Consider the following 20570-nt stretch of genomic DNA (forward strand, 5'->3'; position numbering starts at 1 on the left):
CCTTGGAGAAGTCCATCACGCTTCCGAAAGGGCTTCCAAAGACTTGTCAATGTGGACGTCTTCGCAAGAAGCCAGCTACCATCTAATAAAGGCAGCTGTCAACCCACACACCACGCTGTTCTGTGGAAGCAGGGAGAACGCAATCTCCTACCCTGTTTCCCACAGAGGGAGGGACCCCACTTTGCCCTAGAGGAGAGCAGAGTCTAACAGGGAACCTTCTCGGCCCTCTCCCTTTGTGTTATTTGCTCTTCCACAGGGAGGAAGGGCAGCTGCTGATTTGATGGGTGAGAGCCCACGGAAACAGTCTCTCCCCAAGGGCAGGGCCACTGCACTGAAAGGCATGGTGGGCTGACCTCTGCTCTGTCCTGTCTCTTGCTTGCTTGGGCCAGCTGTGGCTTGGGCCTTCACCATGGTGATAAGACCACAGGCCAGACCGTCTCCCCGTTCTCGGCCTGCTTGAATGGATAAGTCGCGTGGTCCCTGCCTAGCCATCTTGAAGTCAAGGCAAAGCAGGAAATGGGAAGCTCCATTTTGGCCTGGGGTCCCAGAAGCCACGCACTATGGCCATTTTTGAGCTGCCATTAGTAGAGTTCATTTTTGGTGTCCTCTTGGACTCATCGACATTCTACAGCAGCCAGAAGCCTGAAGGTAGAGGAGTGACTGGCAGCCTGATACTAATAAACATCAAGACTGGAAAAAAGAGAGGCAGATGGCATTATTTTTTAGCTGGATGCCTATCTGACTCTCCTCTACTGGTGCAGGATTGTAAAGACTTAGAAACAAGAAGTTGGAAACTGGAATGCTCCTTCTCTAACCCCATTCAACCTAATAACCCTTCTAAAAATCACTGCTTTTTCTCAAAACATTTTAAATTTAAAACAATGCAACGCACCTGCACTTTGTAAGTCCCTGGTTTTGCTTTAAAACAAAATGATCCATGAGCATCTGTCTCCACGGTGACCAAAGACTTGTCCTTGTCTTGAGATGACAGGACAACTTTGTATTTATTCATCTGCTTGACGGTGTCGGGGAAGCGAATGATTGATATCTGACCACAGACACTGAACCTGCAAAGAGAAGACCATTCATTCCAGCACGAGGACTCAATTATAACAGGAAAGGCTCTTATCGACCAAAAAAGATGCAGCCCTCTCCCAGCCCTTGTTCCTGAGAATAGTCTAATCTTAATGAAGAGACAGAATGCAGTCCAGATGATTCTGGTTTTAAAAAGCAACCTTCATTCTGGTTTTAAAAAGCAACCTTCAGAAGCAAGACTGGGCATCTTTCTACAGAACAGGGGCCCGTAGTGGGGCTGTTTGTGTGTTCCGGGTGACATCTGGCAATCCCCCACTGCAGAGGCAATTTTAAGAAAACCTGCAGATAATAAAAACGTTTCAGGTAATTGGATCGTTGACAGCGGAGCGGCCTTGGACTGAGAATGTGGGCTAGCCCTTAAAAGCAAGAGCTCTAAGCTGCCTAAGAAACTGTGGCATTACCAGGCCATCAAATAAGTCAGGATTATCAAAGACGTCTTCCTTGCTTGTGATTATATATAATACATGGATGAAAGCAAACTGGGAGATTGGAACAGAAAAGGTAATTAAGTTAAAAAATGCAAAGCTAAAATTGAACTCCTTGGGAGGTAGGAGCCACAAATGTAACTTATAACTGAAAAGCCCTATTAAGGTAATGATTCAGATTTGAGATTCTAAATAAGGAGTAAGGTGTTGCAAGGCATCCCTCGAATAACACATGAGAGGCCGCCCTACAACGACCATCATCCTTGGAGTGCTGGTCTTCATTTCTGAAGCAGCTGGTGTGTTAAAGTGTAATAGTACATCGTAGCTGGGGGTCACAGTTGTCTTTTCAACTGTTCCTTTTAAAGAATCTTCAAGAATCATTTTAGATGAAAATTAGTCACTTTTGACATAAAGATAATCAAGAATGTTGGATTCTGACAATTAGGGGTACATTAAATGTTGGAACCACCACTCCGCCTCAAATAAAAAAACAGTGGAAAACACAAGGAAATGGTGGAAGATTGTGTATGTGAAATCTAGGAATCATGAAAAACACAGCCATTTCTTCAGAGTGAAGGGACTGCCCAGCCATATGAGCTCACTATCTCCAGCATGGGTCAGCAAACTACCACCCAAGGACCAAGTCAGGGCCCCCCTCCCGTTTGTGATGAACTGCAAGCCGAGAAAAAGAATTGTACACTCTTAAGTGGTTAAAGTTAAAAAAAAAAAAAAAAAAGAAAGATAATATTTCACAGGTAAAAATTACATGAAATGCAAACTGTGGTGTCCAAAAATGTAGCTGTGTTGCGCTCTGCCCATTCATTTACAAATTGTCTATCTCAGCTGTGGTCCTACAGACCGTATGGCTCACGCAGCCTAAAATAGTTATTCTCTGGCTCTCCACAGAGAAAGTGTCCCAATCCCTGACCTAGCATATGCATTTTGGTTCTCACATTCCCCTACTGTGAACTTTCAGAATAAAAGGATGGGAAGCCAACACTGACACAATCATTCCCAAGGACCTGTCATATTCTCTTGATTTGTGTACCTGTCAGGGGACACATCACCTTGTCTATTTCCTATCAAATCTCTTTGCCTCCTTAAGTTGTAAATATTTGAACCATAAGATCTGTTTTAGCCCATATTCTTATTAAAAAGAAGTGCCTATTCTCCCTAAACCTCAAATCTATACTGGCTTAGTTTGGAAAAATAAACCAAAAGGGTGGTAGAAAAAGGTTCCGTTATACTGAAGCCCTTAAAAATTGATTTGTATCAATAAATTCTTTCAACAGGGTTTAAATACATATATGGACAGAAACAGGTAATATTGGTGGATATTGAGAGAAATCTATTTTCACAGTCATTTGGACAGAAGCCGAAGAGTTTGTTTTTACAATAAATTGAGTAATTTTTTTATTTTACTTTAAAGGAAGACTAGGCACCATGGCTCAGCCTGTAATCCCAGCACTTTGGGAAGCCGAGGCGGGTGGGTCACTTGAGGTCAGGAGTTCGAGACCAGCCTAGCCAACACGGCAAAACCACATCTCTACTAAAAAATATAAAAATTAGCCTGTAATCCCAGCTACTCAGGAGGCTGGGGCAGGAGAATCACTTGAACCCGAGAGGCGGAGGCTGCAGTGAGCCGAGATGGCGCCACTGTACTCCAGCCTGGGCAATGGAGTAAGACCCTGTCTCAAAAAAAATAAAAAGGAAAAGAAATAGTAAGAAGTATCAGTGTGCTAAAAAGGCAAATGTACTACGTTGGCCAATAAAAAAAAGAGATTTTCCAAAAATGTTCAACAAATGCTATTTTTCTTTCTTTGACTCAAATACTCTACTTTAAAGGAGAAAATAAATATATTTCCTCCATCTCTGTGAACAGCGCCTTCTCCATCTACCCAGTGGCTCAAATAAGAAACCTGTAACCTCAACAGCACAGGCCTGTGGGTGTGTTCTCCATGTGACCTACCAAATCCATCTACTCCTCGCTCCCTCGCCTGCCAGCCGCCTGGGCCCGGCCACTACCATATCTCCTCCAGACAACCACCACTGCCTCATATCTGGCCCCTCCATTCACACCATGGCTTTCCTCCAATCCATTCTCCACACAGCAGCCAGGAAGAAAAACAAACTTTTTAAAGTACCATGATCCCTATCGCTCCCTTGCCAACTGATAACTCTTTTTTCTTTTTTTTGAGACGGAATCTCACCCTGTTGGCCAGGCTGGAGTGCAATGGTGCAATCTCAGCTCACTGCAACCCCTGCCTCCCGGGTTCAAGCGATTCTCCTGCCTCAGCCTCCTGAGTTGCTGAGATTATAGGCGCGCATCACCATGCCCTGCCAACCTTTTGTATCTTTAGTACAGACCGGGTTTCACCATGCTGGCCAGGCTGGGCTTGAACTCCTGACCTCATGATCCGCCCACCTCAGCCTCCCAAAGTGCTGAGATCATGGGCGTGAGCCACCGTGCCCGGCCAACCAACAGACAACTCCTAACGGGTTTCCACTGCATTAGGGAGCAAAGCCCAAACCCAAAGCAAGGCTACAAGGCCCCAGAGCTCCCTGACCTCACCCACCTCCTCCAGCTGCGCAGACTGCCTTTCAGGTCCTTCCTATCCTATGCAGGCCTCTGAGCATGCTGCTTCTCTACTAGGGAAGATTTGCTTTAGCTAACTTTTAGTCTTTACTAAGGTCTCTGCAACCCAGAGAGCCTTGCAGAGCTCCCACTCTAAATTAGCTCTTCTTGCAGCACCCTGATCTCTTCCCTGCACGACACTTGCCATAATTTAGCAGCATAAATGTATTTGTCTTTTTTGTCTTTTTTTAAAATCTTGTTATCTTTTAATTTTTATCTCTTTATTTATTTATTTTTAGACCAGGTTATGAAACTAGCTACTTTTTGCATTTTTGGTAGAGATGGTGTTTTGCCAAGTTGCCCAGGCTGGTCTCAAACTCCTGGGCTCAAGCGATCCGCCCACCTCTGCCTCCCAAGGTGCTGGGATGGATTACAGGTGTGAGGCATTAAGCCTGGCCACAGATGTATTTGTCTTCAGTCTGTCTCCCTGGTAGGGTGAAAGCCCCATCTCTGCAACACTAGTTTGATTAATTATTAGGTACGAAGCATTTTTCAGTGCCTCATCTAGAGTAATTGCACAAAGTGTTTATGGAAGGTGGGAAAGACTTCAATCCAAGAATTACTTTCTGAGGGTAATTTGCTTCCCTGTCTTCCATTCACCACTGGACTCCTTGACCTCGACCTCCATCTGTCTACAGAAAAGAGTCACTGTGGCCTCCTCAGTGATCAAGCCAGGGGACTGTGTTCACCAGGGCTCAGCTCCCTGCACCTCCCTGTTGGGCACTACCTCCTACCCCAAACTTACTTTCTTAGCTCCTATGACCTCATGCTCCCTAGGTCCCCCCTGGGCCACCTGGCACTCTGTTTTTGGCCTACTGCTCTTCTAATTCTACCTGCACATACATATTTGAGGTCCTGGCTGCCACCTGCAGCCGAATCTTCAGGATTGACCATCCATCCAAGCGCCTATTGAAGAGCTCCACCTAGTGGTCCTACAGACCAATGTGGCCAAATCTGAACCCTCATCACCTAACTGGCTTCTCTTTCTGTCCCCAGCCATCACATCTCTCAAGCTGGGCACCCTAAATATCTCACCAGTCTGTCCCTGACTTCCCTACAAGGCAAGCCCTTGTCGTCTCTGCTTTCAGACCTCCTGTGCCCAAGTCCTGTCCCCTTCAAAGCCACTCTACTCCATGCCATTGTTTTCAGAATGCCCTATTGAAAACAATGATCAAAGCTTGTTAAATTAATGCTCAAAACCACTCACGGCCCGTTGGCCCCAGTGGGAGAAAGCCCCTATGCCCCGGTGGGGTGTGAGGAGGTGCTATGGGGTTGGCCTCATCATCACCTTCACCTGCCAGTATATTCTGCTCCAGTAGCACCCAGCTTTACACCCGCAGCCACCTCATGCTGCTGTGAGACTGCCTGACTTTGCTCATGCCGCACTTCTCCCAAGCAGACCCTGCACTCTCCTTCTAAGCTACTGTTTTGTGAGCACCTGTTATGTCTAAAGCTGTTCTGCAGGTTACATGCAGGTGGATCTGGGATCTCACTCCAAAGCCCAAGTTGTTGGCACTACACAATCTTGCTTCAGATGATGGTAAAACCACATGAATTCAACCACAAGATGTCCCTGCCTGTACTTATAGTATAATGAGTAACTACAAGCAGGAAGAACTACACCAATGACCTGAAGCATCTTCCAATAAGCTTTCTCAACCAACAATACCATCTTCCAAAAATCCTCAAAGATTAAGCAAAGAGGGGTCCTGTGAAAGATCGTGAAAGTCAGACATGAAAGATTTTTTAATTTCACAAGCCCATTTTAATTTGAAGCAAGGGACTTTTCATTAAGCATCCGACATGTCAGTACCTTCAGTTTGTAAGATTTAGAACTAATCTTTCTTGGCCGGGTGCAGTGTCTCACACCTATAATCCCAGCACTTTGGGAGGCCAAAGCAGGCAGACAGCCTGAGGTTAGGAGTTTTGAGACTAGCCTGGCCAACATAGAGTGAAACCCTGTCTCTACTTAAAAATACAAAAATTAGCTGGGTGTGGTGGGGCACGCCTGTAGTCCCAGCTACTTGGGAAGCTGAGGCAGGAGAATCACTTGAACCTGGGAGGCAGAGGTTGCAGTGAGTCGAGATGGCACCACTGCACTACAGCCTGGGCAACAGGGCAAGACTCTGACTCTCAAAAAAAAAAAAAAAGTACTAATCTTTCTTAAGTTGTTAAGCTCGGCAAAGACACACAGATCACAGGTCATTTTGTTCTACACTGGCTGCCAGCATATTTACTGGCGCTTCCAAATCCACATGATAAGCTTACCCTGTTGCAATAATGTCAGCCAGCTGAGGTGTGTTCGGTGCAATTTTGATGGTGACCGTTTCAAAGTAGAGGTGCTCTTTCTGAGCATGGATGGTGTATGTCCCTGTGGTTATGTTCTCAAGGCGGAATGAGCCATCAGCTTTTGTTTTAACTGTAAAACAAAAACACACTAACAGAAGATAAGCCAAAAACAACAGTGTATCCTTACATGTACACCAGAATACTTGAGACCAAAAGCTGCCATGTTCTCATATAGTCATCAGTTCCTCTCCATTTCTCTCTGTGATCCAAAAACAGCGCTGGCCATCAGCCTGGGGCTGCTGTGTCAGCCCACCTTTGATTTGGTTATTCAGGGTGACTACTGCTTCTGGAACACCATCTCCTTCGGGTCCGTTCAAGACCCTCCCGGTGACGGAGAATCACATGACGTGGAACACGGGCTAGAAAACAAAGAACAAGAAGAAGGTGCTCGAAGGTGCTCCTGTGCCAGAGCCACAAAGCCTCCTTCTGCTGCGCCGGCCACCACCTACCATGTCTGCTCCTGCCGCCCACCTCCCAACACTCAGTGCCCCGGTCCTGTGTGCCAGCCGGGCTCCCTCTCACTTTACCCACATCTGTCTTCTCTGTTGTGTTCCCAACACACTGCTGAGTGTCAAACAACAGAAAAGTCTAGAGACTTACTTCCCTCGTTAAAAGGTCACTGACTCAAGCTTCTAGAAGCCCCCCACCCTTACCCCTGTGCCATCTCCTCCCCTCCAGATGCCCCCATTTTGGTGAACCACGTCTTCCTCCAGTCTCCCATGCACACCCCGGCATCACTTCGGATGCCCCGCCCCGCTCCTCCAGCATCGATCAGTCCTGCGGATTCCACCTCTGCAACTGCAAGGTCTCATGTGCCCCCTCCTGTCTTTCCACCACGACCTGAACACAGGTCCTTATGAAATCCACCTAGGCCAGGGGCAGTGGTTCACGCCTGTAATCCCAGCACTTTGGGAGGCTGAGGCAGGCAGATCACTTGAGGTCAGGAGTCCAAGACCAGCCTGGCCAACATGGTGAAGCCCTGTCTCCACTAAAAATACAAAAATTAGCCAGATGTGGTGGCAGGCGCCTGTAATCCCAGCTACTCGGGAGGCTGAGGCAGGAGAATCGCTTCAACTCGGGATGCGGAGGTTGCAGTGAGCCAAGATAGTGCCAGCCTGTGTGAAGCAGCAAGACTCTGTCTCAAAGAAAAAAAAAAAAAAAAAAGAAAGAAATCCACCTAGACCACCCTCCTCCACCACCATCACTGGCTCACACGTGGTCCCATGCTCCATGTGTCTGTGTCTGTGTCTGTGCCCCACTCGCCTGTGAGCAGCACACCTGTGCTTTCTCTGCAGTTACTGAGTTCCAGCCCTGATCTGTGTATCCCCAAGGTCACCACTGCTAACCTATTTTAGTATCTTCATCAAACTTACCAGTATCTGAAATGTCCTCGTTCGATTTCTTAGTTGTCTCCCTCCCACTAGCATGTTACCTCATGGAGACAGGGACTTTTTCTGTCTTAGTCACCTGGTACACAGCAGGCACTCAATAACTGACTCCTGAATGAATGAATGTGTGCACGCACGTGTGCAACAGCATTTGAGATGAAGCTTTAAATAATTAAATGACTTCCTTTTTATGCAGGTAGCCCTTCTTTTTTATTTTTTATTTTTTTTTTCAGCAAATGGTTTCTTAGTGATGGTCTCACATGACAGGTAGTCCTTCTTGATCTTTCCAAAAAGACATGTTTCATTCCATGCATTACCTACTTATTAATTCACATATGTACTCAACAAATATTTTTGCTGGGCACCTACTATGTGGCAGGCACTAAATCACATGTTAGGAAAACAGTAAAGAATAAGACACGGTACCTGACCTCAGGGAACTTACAGGGCCCCATTCCCTGAAATTCCATTCATCATTTTCAAAATATGTATTTGGCTGTAATCTGGGAATAGCTGTCTCTGCTCACCTGCCCCCATCCTTCTCTGCAAGCTACGAGAAGCAAAGTAAAGGCTTCATCTTCTTACCCTTCTCTTTCCCCTCCAGTGTACAGCAGAACGGTCAAATACTCCACTGAACCTTAAAATGCAGAGTCTGCACCCCACTGTGCATATGACCTAAAAGTCCGTTTCTGCCAGTTTAAGCGATTTTAACACAGTACTTTCAAATGTAATATTAAGAGAAAATGATTAAAATATAATTGCTTCGATAACTCTAACATTGGGTGGTCCACTTAGGAGAGGCTGTTATTTTCTTCTGGGATTTGTTCTAGCTAGCCAATTTTCTACAGTAACCATTTTCTACTTCTGTAATTAAAGGAGACGTAAGTGAGATGAAAAATACATTTACCATTTATGTGAGGGTCTAGGCAGTTTATCAAGCCATGTATCACACTGCCCATTCCTACCATCACGGTCCAAGCTCTGCCAGTTCTCACCTGGTTTACGGCCATGGCATCCCAACTGGTCTCCCCCTTCCACCCTGACACCCTGCAAACTCTCCTCAACGCAGCTGCCAGAAGGATCACGCCACTCCTCTGCTAGGAACCTTCCAGTGGCACCAATTCTCACCCAGAGTTATAGGCAAAGTGGCCCACCAAGCCCTGCACAATCTGCCCTGTCACCTCCCTGACCCTCTTTCCGCCTCCTCCTTCCTTGCTCATTCCCTCCACTCCAGCCACCCTAGCCTCCTTGGGATGCCCCAAACCCTTCAGCACACTCCTGCCTCAGGACCTTTGCACGTGCCATTCCCTCAGTCTTACACACTCTTCCTGCAGGAGTGAAGTATGGTTCTCTTGTTCTTTCCCTTCAGGTTGTTGCTCAAATGTCACCTTCACAGGGAGGACTTCCCAAAAACACCCTATGTACAACTGCAACCCCTGTCTCCACCCTGATACTGTACGACCTCCTTTCTTCCTTTATTTTTCTAGAGAACACTTATCACCTTCTACTGTACTTTCTAACTTATACATCTATACATGTATTGACCCTTCCTGTCATTAGAACATGAGGTCTAGCCAGGTGCGATGGCTCACACCTGTAATCCCAACACTTTGGGAAGCCGAGGCAGGCAGATCACTTCAACCCAGGAGTTAGAGAACAGCCTGGGCAACATGGTGAAACCCCATCTCTAACAAAAATACAAAAATTAGCTGGGCATGGTGGCACGCGCCTGTGGTCCCAGCTACTCAACAGACTGAGGTGGGAGGATCACTTGAGCCCTGGAGGCAATGGCTGCAGTGAGACGAGATCGTACCACTGCACTCCAGCTTGAGCCACACAGTGAGACCCTATCTTAAAAAAAAAAAAAAAAAAAAATGAGGTCCACAGGGACAAGAATTTTTGCCTCTTTTGGTCACTGCTGTATCCCCAGTCCTGGATGGTGCCTGAAACGTATGTCACTGGCAATCAGTAAATATATTTCACTGAATGAGTAGATTTAACTAGGAATCCAGCTCTCTACGATAAGGACACCATGTGTAAGAATATAATACCAGATGGCATTTTTTCCAACAGCCCTTCCAGATAAAATAATTGATTTTTTTTTTAAAACATGTTTGCAATACCTGTGCCTAGGGATGGGAACTCAAACACCTGTCCCTCCAGAAGACAGAAAAGCCTTACCTCGATTTTCAGGCTGTCATGCTCCACTGTGAAGTCAAGTCTGGAAGGCGCCACATCAAAGGTAATCCTCTCCCCTCGATAGAACGGAATCTGGAAGGAAGAGTCTGTTAATCACTAAGAACCACTAACATGATCAATCAGCAATATTAATAATCGATCTAGCAGCCCACAAATGACAAGGGGTTCAGACAGACCAAGAGAAACATTCATCATAACTGTTGCAGATTCGAAAAGAGGAAGCCTTGCCCTTTTTGTAGCTATTACGAAGGGGTGAGTGTCTCATCTTAAGTAAGTTACTGCTTAACAGCGTGTTCAGAGAACTGCAGGCCAACCATCTTTTCCTTTAACACCCGAACAGCATTGGCTTTTACTGTGTCATGAGAGTCCCAGACATAAACAGAACGGAAATCTGCTTTACTCACCACAGTGTAGCCCCCACTTGGCAAGGAATAGAAAGAGAACGAGCCATCTTCTCTGGAGACCGTGTAGCACAAATACACCAGACTCTCGTCTTGGGGCTGGAACCCAGGCACTGGTGAGACATTGCAGCCCAGGACATCCTATGCCAGGGGGTAAAAAAGACAAAACTTCCTTTTCCATTTACATGTTCTGAATACCATCAATTAGCCACATTATAGGAAAATTTTTTTAAGTTTCATGTCAATATATGTATTTCTGAAATCTAAGACACATTAATACAGAAAAAAGGAACAAAAATCTTGACATTCAAGTTGCAAAGTTAAAAACTGGCACAGTCTTCCTGGGAAAGATGACACGACTGTCCTTCCTTACGATGGGTCATCATTCTCCAAATAAGGAAACGGAGGCTCAGGAAGGTAATGTGACCGGCCCAGGGTCGCACAGCTAGGAAGAGGAATTTGTTTAAACCTGAGATTTGTTTAAACCCAGGTCTGATTTCAAAGCCTGTGTACTTTCCATCACATACCACTGCCTCCCAGTGTAGATGTGCAATGTCTTGTGAGTCAACAGAGACACATGATATTCTTGAATTTTTTTTTTTTTTTTTTTGAGACAGTCTCACTCTGTCACCCAGGCTGGAGTGCAGTGGCGTGATCTCGGCTCACTGCAACCTCCACCTCCTGGGTTCAGGTGATTCTACTGCCTCAGCCTCCCACGCAGCCGGGACTACAGGCACGTGCCAACATGCCCGGCTAATGTTTTTGTATTTTTAGTAGAGACGGGGTTTCATAATGTTGGCCAGGCTGGTCTAAAACTCCTGAGCTCAAGTGATCCACCCACCTTGGCCTCCCTAAGTACTGGGATTGCAGGCATGAGCTACCACACCCGGCCTGAGACAGACGATATTCTTAAGTGTTAAAATGATAAATCAACTCAGACCTGCATTTCTTACAACAGTACGTTCTGGGCTATACTCCCCCACCCTCCTACCCCTCACACCATCTCTTTTGTTCTTTTCTTTGCTTACCTCTTTAGTTACTAAAGAAGAAAAGAGAAGAAACTTCACCCCTTTCATGGGCTCCCCATCACTTCGGACAGAGCCAGACACATTGTAGCCAGCAACGATGAGGGGACTGGCCGCATTGGCATTGGAGTTGGTTACACGCACTGTGGTGCTTGCCTGTAACAGAAAAAGATTTTAACCTGTAAAAAAATAAACACTTGCAAAGTGCCTAACAACATGAGGACACGCTGAAGCTAAAATATTAACTGGGAAACGTAATCTATAAAATTGCTTATTCAGTATGATCACTTCTTTTTTTGAGATGGAGTCTCAGTATGTCGCACAGGCTTGAGTGCAATGGCGCAACCTCGGCTCACTGCAACCTCTGCCTCCTGGGTTCAAGAGATTCTCCTGCCTCAGCCTCCCAAGTAGCGGGGATTACAAGCGCTCGCCACCACGCCCGGCTAATTTTTGTATTTTTAGTAGAGACAGGGTTTCACCATGTTGGCCAGGCTGCTCTCGAACTCCTGACCTCAGGTGATCCACCCGCCTCAGCCTCCCAAAGTGCTGGGATTACAGGTGTGAGCCACCGTGCCTGGCTTATCATTATTTTTTAATGCCCAAAATGAAGTGAAAGGAAATGTGGTAAAATGTAAACAATAATGATTTTGTCTATATGGTGCTATTTTACTTGTATACTTTTCCAGCTTCCAAAATTTGTTTCCGCTGCTTTATATTCCTCTGTATGTTCCAATTTTTTTAATGAGCATATTTTGCCTTTTTTTCTATTTTTAATGATATATAGTGTTAACTGAAGATTAGCCTAAAGCTGCCTCCTTACATATTTTAAGTTTGGCCTAAAGGTTTCTCTGTACGTGTTGCCAAGTCTCAGCCAATTCAAGCAGCCACCCTTCAACTACTCACAGGCAGCCAACTGTTCAAACCATGTGCAAATAAGACAAACGTCCAGCTGTAACCAATCCAACTGTTTCTGTACCTCACTTCCACTTTCTGTCCGTCACTTTCTTTTTCTGTCCATAAACCCTTTCCAATCACGCAACAGTGCCACAGTCGCTGTAAACCTATTCTGGCTCAGGGGGCTGCCCAACTGACAAATTGTTCTATGCTCAATTAAACTCTGTTTAATTTGCCTTAAGTTGTTCTTTTCACAATATGTGTATATTTTTAAACATTTTTGTTAAGGTACAATAAACACAGAGAAAAGTGTACAGATTCTAAGCACACAGCACAGGGCTTGTCACAAATTGGGCACTGGTTACCCAACAGAATAGCACCAGCAAGCCAGAAGTGCCCTCATACTTGCTTCCGGTCACTAACACCCCAGGAGGATAAACATTATCCTGACTTCTAACAACATGCTTTACTTGAAAATCCCAATCTCATATTAATAAACTCAGATTCTTCTATGCAGACAATTAACATACAATGTAAACCTTAAAATCTCTTCTATTTATAAATGTGTAAGCTCTTTCATTTCGAATAAATTTTTTTTTTTTTTTTGAGATGGAGTCTCACTCTGTCACCCAAGCTGAAGTGCAGTGGTGCAATCTTGGCTCACTGCTACCTCCACCTCCCAGGTTCAAGCGATTCTCCTGCCTCAGCCTCCCGAGTAGCTGGGATTACAGGTGTATGCCACCATTCCTGGCTAATTTTTTTCTATTTTTAGTAGAGATGTGGTTTCACCATGTTGGCCAGGTTGGTCTCGAACTCCTGACCTCAAGTGATCCACCCACCTCAGCCTCCCAAAATGCTAGAATTACAGCATGAGCAACTGCACCCAGCCTCGAATAAAATATTTTTAAATGTTGCTGCAGAAGAGAAAAACCCCCAAAACCAAAAGTCATAAACAGTAAGAAGAGACATCTAGGTGTGAAACTATCATCAATTATAAGTGCGTAAAACCTACAGAGTAAAAAAAAAAAAAACATATAGAGTAGAAGCTGAAATACTGATTCCAATACTTCTTTAGCAAAAATGAGATACAGCTTCAATACTAACACACAAGCTAACATGTCAGGATGTCCCTTAAGTCTTATTTTAATTTGGTCTTTCACGGCTATTACAGAACCTCACCTACTAGGTGGAGTTCCTTTTTTGATCTTTGACTATAAACTATTTCAGTCAAACAAAAAAAGATATGCTAAAGAACACTTACATACCTTCTAACCAGCTAAACAAATTTAAAAAAATACAATTCAAGATGCTGGCATACCCCAAAGTCCCCCTCCTCCCTCTTTCTCTAGAAGTCAGTATCATTTTGAACAGCGTCTGCTATTCCCATACATGTCTTCATAATTTTTCTACATAAGACCGTATCCTCCCTGTCCCTACTAAAAATACAAAACTTAACTGGGCATGGTGGCAGGTGCCTGTAACCCCAGCTACTCAGGAGGCTGAGGCAGGAGAATCACTTGAACCCAAGAGGCGGAGGTTGCAATGAGCTGAGATCGCGCCATTGCACTCCAGCCTGGGCAACAAGAGCAAGACTTCATCTCAAAAAAAAAGACTGTATCCTTAGCTAGGGGCAGTGGCACATGCCTGCAGTTCCAGATCCCTGGGAGGCCAAGGTGGAAGGATCGCTTAAGGCCAGGAACCAGAGGCTGCAATGAGCCATGAATATGTCACTGTACTCTAGCCTGGGCAACAGAGCAAGACCCTGTTGCAAAAAAAAAAAAAAAAAAGACTGTATCTGGCCGAGTGCACTGGTTTATACCTGTAATCCCACCACTTTGAGAGCCCGGGGCTGGTGGATCATTTGAGGCTAGGAGTTCGAGACCAGCCTGGCCAACATGGCAAAATCCCATATATACTAAAAATACAAAAATTAGCTGGGCGTGGTGGCACATCCCTGTAATTCAGCTGCTCAGGAGACTGAAGCCGGAGACTCGCTTGGACACAGAAGGCCAAGGGTGCAATAAGCCAAGATCACGCCACTGCACTCCAGTCTTGACAACAGAGCGAGACTCCGTCTTTAAAAAAAAAAAAAAAAAAAAAAGACTGTATCCATAAATGATTATCACAAGTATTTAAAATCATATTTCAACTCTGTTTTTAAATGTAGTTACATTAATATATGTAGCTCTGGTTCATTCATTACTGCTGACATACAGCAGCCTATTGTATGATGGAACCCCAATCCATTCTTCTCTTAAAAGGCATTTACATTGTTTACAATATTTTGCTATTACAAACAAAGCTGCAATAAACATTCTCATACATTCTCCTTGGTCACGCGTACCACAGTTTCTAGAATGTTTAGTATATTTACAGATTTCTGTTTCAGGCTGAAAAAAGAACAACAAATCAATCTCGTCAGGGCCTTCTGTTGTTGATTTAGTTTAAAATAGCTATAGTTAATAAAACAGATCTATTTCACAGCAGGAAGACAACACTGTCACCTAAAACTGAAACTAACACAAGCAACATCTGCTACAGTGAGGAGTTACACCTTATAAATAACTACCAAACTAAACAACAGCACCATTGGTTCTTCATCTAGTCCTGGAGAAACCATAAATTCTTTTCATATCCTAAATTGAAAAGCCCTACATCTGTCCCAAGACCAGCATATTATTGGCATGGCTATAGACGTAGCTGTCACACTCACCTCTTTCAACGCCCAGGTTGGATGAGTTGCGAGGATTTCATAATCTCCAGGCAGAACTTTAAAAAATGCAAACCTAAGACATAAAAAATAACCATTTAACTTTCTCCAAACAACCCAAGTATTTCTAATTCTATGACTAATGTTGGCAGCACAAGAAAACAATGTTGGAATTATCGCAAACTTCCATTAGCTTGTTAAATGAGCATGAATGAAATTCAATCCTTCACTGTACAAATCTGCATAAAAGAGCGCTTATTGAGCACTTACTGTGTGCCAAGAGGGGTGCTCCATGTGCTGATCGGAAAGAGGAGCGCTTACGTCTCCCTTAATCTCAAGGATTTCTGGCATAAAACCAATCCTTGTAGCACAGCAGGGACCAGTCACAGAACATTCGACTGGGTTTGACAGAGGTGACAGGCATGAACTGACAAGGAGAAGGGGACAGAAGTGTCCAAGGAAACACATGGGAAGGGAGAAGTGGGGTGAAAAAGAACAGAACAGATGCACAGGCTGAGGGGGACGCTGACCCAAGATGATGCAAATGACACAGGGCAGGGTAAACTATCACAAGCTTTGAATCCCAGAAAAAAGGCTTTAGAGAAACACAGATAAGTCATTCTGGGTTTCTGCACAAAGCAACTGAGATAAGAAACCAGCAGCTGATGAAAATTACTCTACTAGCCATAGACAGACTAACACCAGAGTGAGCCGAGCTAAAGCTGGAAATGCTGCTGCCAGTATACTAACATGTTTATCCCTTCAAATTTGTAAGGTAACTGACAAATAAGAAGGCTAAGTCCAGTGAAATGAACTAGAAAACGCATTTGATTTCTTCTGTGGTATTTTATTGTATCAAATCTTGCCTGCAATAACTGGATAGGGCTTGGAAATCACATTACTACAAGTATTGGTAAGATTGAGCTTCTATTTCATTTTCATAATAGCCCAGTGCTACATGTTTCATTGTTTCAGTTAGTGCAGATGAAAGGTATTCAGAAGGCTCAAGACACTATTTTTTTCTAGTAAGGTCAACACCAAATTACTAGCCCAGAAAAAAAATTACAGCTCCATATTCCTGCTACACACCAGGGCTGGAGAGGCACCAGTCAAGCAGAAGTAAATGTTATTTCAAAAATGAAAACTAGTTTCAACAATAATAACTTTAAAATTGAATAACTTACTGACAGACTCATTATAAACTTCTATTTTGCAATTTACTCAGTTTGTATGTTAACGGAGTTAGTAATGATTTGAACGCTTTCGGAATTATCAGTTTGAACTATTCTGGTATTAATCTTGGCATATCTGTTAACATTTACAACTCAACTATATACATCCATTAAATAAATGCTTTAAATCTGACTCAGCAAGGTCAGCTAGGCATCTGTTCCAACTACAAAGCAGTTTTGCTATAATAATGATAATGATTTTTTCTAATCATAACTGAGCTAACCTATTTGAGCTAATATGCCAGGCAGCTTGAAGTAATATTAATTTCATCTTTCCAGTACCTTAGGAGATAGGTTCCACAATTATCTTCATTTACAAAAGAGGAAACTGAGGCACAGAGGGGTTAAGGAACTTGCCCTACGTCAACCAGCCAGCAAATGGGGGAGCTGGGACTCAAGCCCAGGCTGGCAGGCTCCAGAGCCAGGCTGAGCTGCTAAATGAAGACCCACTAAGCCCCAGGCCTTGAAGCAGGTGCTTTATGGGTATTAACTCTTTTTTTGTTTGTTTCAGACAGGGTCTTGCTCTGCTGCCGAGGCTGGAGCACAGTGGCACATGATCATGGCTCACTGCAGCCTCAACCTTCCAGGCTCAAGCAATCCTCCCGCCTCAGCCTCCCGAGTAGCTGCGACCACAGGAGCATGCCACCACACCCAGCTAATTGTTTTCCCCCGTGGGACTCTACTTGATATAATTTTTTAAATTATTTGTGGAGATTGAGTCTCCCTATGTTGTCCAGGCTGGTCTCGAACTCCTGAACTCAAGTGATCCTCCCATCCTGGCCTCCCAAAGTGCTGGCATTATAGGCGCAAGCCAATATGCCTGGCCAGTATGAACTCATATTTAATCATCCCATCAGTGCTAGGCAAGATGGGTCAAATGGATTCCATTTCACATGTGGGGAACTCAGCACTCTGAGGGGCATGAACTCACCCAAAGTTAAGAGGCTGAATCAGGATCTGAACCCAGAACTCCCTGAATCCAAACTCCCAAACCCAGCTCCGTGACCCCTGTCAGAGCCCGGCTCTAAGGCAACACTAAGAGACAGGACGCTACTCACTTTCCGCCAGGCCGTGTAACTGTGGACTGGATCTTTGCTTCGGTCCCAGTGTTTCTCAGAGACACCTGAACTCCCGCAGGACCCAGGGGCTGCCCTTTGCTGAGGACCTGCCATGGAGAAGAAAGTTAGGGCCCACCCAGCAAAGCACCCTCCTCTCAAAGCACTGGCAGCCCTGCTTACAACTCCCAGGTGGAGCCAGGAACCCTCTCTGGGTCAAGAATCCCATTGAAAAGATGATATAAATCATGGATATGTTTCCTGGGGATGAGGTAGGAGAGGGAACAGTAACAGTAAAATAAGACTCTATTTCAATGAATCTAAGACATCATCAGTTATAGATTCACCATTATTGGTCTGGGTGGGTGTGGTGGCTCACACCTGTAATCCCAGCACTTTGGGAGGCTGAGGCAGGCAGACCACTTGAGGCCAGGAGTTTGAGACCAGCCTGGCCAACATGGTGAAACCCTGTCTCTACTAAAAATACAAAAATTAGCTGAACCTCACGGCACATGCTTGTAATCCTAGCTACTCCTGAGGCTGAGGCAGGAGAATCACTTGAACCCAGGAGGCGGAGGTTGCAGTAAGCTGCAATCGTGCCACTGCACTCCAGCCTGGGTGACAGAGGGAGACTCCATCTCAAAAAAAAAAAAAAAAAAAAAAAAGTAAATATACATAAAAATAAAAATATAAAAATTAGCTGGGTCAGGTGGCACACACCTGTAATCCCAGCTACTGGGGAGGCTGAGGCAGGAGAATTGCTCAAACCCAGGAGGTGGAGGTTGTGGTGAGAGAGACTGCGCTACTGCACTCCACCTTAGGCCACAGAGCGAGACTCTGTCTCAAAAAAATAAATAAATAAAAATAAAAATAAAAAAAGATTCACCATTATTTTGCAAACCATCGATAAAGAAAAAACTACCCAAGATCCCCATCTCTAACAAGAAGCCCACACATACAGCTGGGATGGCAGGGCCTCCCCCTCACCGCAAAGGTAGAGGAGAAAGAAGCCCATCATGAAGAGAAGGACAGGAAGGAAGGAAGCACATCTCAACCTCAGGCACAGGGCGGGTGGAGGAAAAACGACTCTCCCCTGAGAATCTGAATCGCGGGAGCTGGGGCACACACCCGTTAGGACTCTAAATTCACACCACCATGGCGGTCCAAAAAAATCTCAGAACTTAAATGATGGGAATCCTCCTAGGTAAGTGTCAGAAGCAGATGCACGCTCTCTCTGGGAGAAGCTGACTTCAATTCACCCACAGGGACAGCAAGATGCCACAAGGCTTAGAGAGTGCGTCCTTCCAATTCGGCATCCCTGTAAAAGGCCATCCCTGACATAAACACTAACAGCGGCTGGGTGCACAGCGTACACCTGTAATCCCAGCACTATGGGAGGTGGAGGCAGGCAGATCACCTGAGGTCAGGAGTTTGAGACCAGCCTGGCCAACACAGCAAAAGCCCATCTCTACTGAAAATACAAAAATTAGCCAGGCATGGTGGCACACACTTGTAATCCTAGCTACTCGGGAGGGTGAAGGAGCGGGAGGGTGAGGCAGGAGAATCACTTGAACCTGGGAGGTGGAGGCTGCAGTGAGTCAAGATTGCACCACTGCACTCCAGCCTGGGCAATAGAGCAAGACCCTGTCTCAAAATAAAAAATAAAAAAATAAAAACACCAACAGCCTATGCTCTGGGAGCAGAGGGGATGACCAGCAACCTCAATCTCACTCCTAAATACACCTGCTGCGTTCTACACAGGATGAAGTACAGAGTTCACAGGCTCCCTTGCCACTTATCCATGGGTCCCCTGTGGGATCAAAGTCCCCAGGTTAAAGTATCCTGCATTTTTTTAAAAAAGGATTTAGTATACATTATAGAGTGAACAGGAAAAATAATCAAGTTCCAAAGACAAACCTTGCCATTCACAGAGAACCCAGTGAAGACAAAGTTGATGTCTCCGCCCTTTGTGCAGATGTCACTGACTCCATCCACATGGAGTTCCACGGTCGTCGGCTCTGAGGAACGAAGCAGGGGAGGAAACGGGGGCACAAGACACAAAGGCAAGCTTAGTTTTGGGGTACAGTGAACCTAAGTAGAATGTATTTTTATTATTCAGATTTCATTTCACTTTTGAACACTTAATACACTCGTGTGTTTCCAACTCCAAAGGTACAAAAAAGTATTCTGGGAAAAGTCTCCCTCTCACCCCTATCCCCCTAGCCTCCTGGTTTCCTGCCCCAGAGGGAATTCGTGTTTAGAGTATAAAATAATTTTACAACGCCTTTCAGCTAAGTTATATCTCAGAGTTCCAGTGAAAATTCAGTGAGCACCAAATAATTTTATTTCCTGAATACTCATCACCGACCAGGCACTGAGCTGAGTGCCTTTAATCCTCACAATTATCTTAAGAGACAGGCAGTAATAGCTGCAATTTACTGAGGGGTAAATTAAGGCACAGAAAGGTTAAAGGAGCTCCCAAGATCACAGAGCTTCTGAGTGACAGAGCCCCAATTCGACCCTAAAAGTCTGGCTCTGGATCTGTTCTCTGACCAAGGACATGAGCTCAGCCATGTTAAACCAGGAACACAAACTCCAGGGCCACAGGGGCTTCATGGGTTCGAAGTAAGCGGAGCATCCTCAGGGGGACTGTGGCAAATTGAAAGGAGACAACTGCCACTCAAGTCTGCCAACCACTACCATGCTTTGCCAGAGCTTCCAACTTCTCCGAAAAACTGGAAATCTGGATTTTATATACCATCTCTTGATTTTTCAATATCAGCAATTAACTCCATTTTTTAACTGAAGAGTTCATCATAATAGGGGTTAAGGTTGAGTTTTTGAAAGGTTAGGAAGAATATGGAGTAATGAGTAGAGAAAAAAATGGAAAACCATGAGATGAGATTTTCAGTTAAGATGAATTACACACGTGCTTGCACGCGTACATGCACGCGCACACACACACACACAAAGACTCCAATAAAAAATGGGCAAAAGACTTGAACAGGAATCTTACAAAAATAGCTAGCCCATGGCAAATAAACATAAACATACGAAAAAGTGTGCAACCTCATTGGCCATCGGTGGAATGTAAATCAAGGCCACAGTGAGATAATACCACACCCCTACCAGAAGGGCTAAAATTAAAAAAAACTGACGATA

General features: G+C 44.8%; 1 protein-coding gene across 1 annotated transcript in view; it reads right to left on the reverse strand.

Moving 5' to 3' along the window:
- Positions 1-6757: 6757 nt before the first annotated feature.
- The window catches only part of LOC129394149 (BOS complex subunit NOMO3-like), a 149810-nt gene continuing 135997 nt past the window's right edge, over positions 6758-20570 (reverse strand). Inside the window, exons 5-11 of the mRNA XM_063597954.1 lie at positions 19326-19426; positions 17412-17518; positions 15125-15197; positions 11521-11673; positions 10496-10633; positions 10074-10163; positions 6758-6863 (exon numbers count right to left, since the gene is read on the reverse strand). Of these exons, the coding sequence (XP_063454024.1) occupies positions 6843-6863; positions 10074-10163; positions 10496-10633; positions 11521-11673; positions 15125-15197; positions 17412-17518; positions 19326-19426 (683 nt within the window). The 3' untranslated portion in view covers positions 6758-6842. The remainder of the gene's footprint in view (positions 6864-10073; positions 10164-10495; positions 10634-11520; positions 11674-15124; positions 15198-17411; positions 17519-19325; positions 19427-20570) is intronic.

The sequence above is a fragment of the Pan paniscus genome, chromosome 18, assembly GCF_029289425.2.
Source record: "Pan paniscus chromosome 18, NHGRI_mPanPan1-v2.0_pri, whole genome shotgun sequence".
Lineage (NCBI taxonomy): Eukaryota > Metazoa > Chordata > Mammalia > Primates > Hominidae > Pan > Pan paniscus.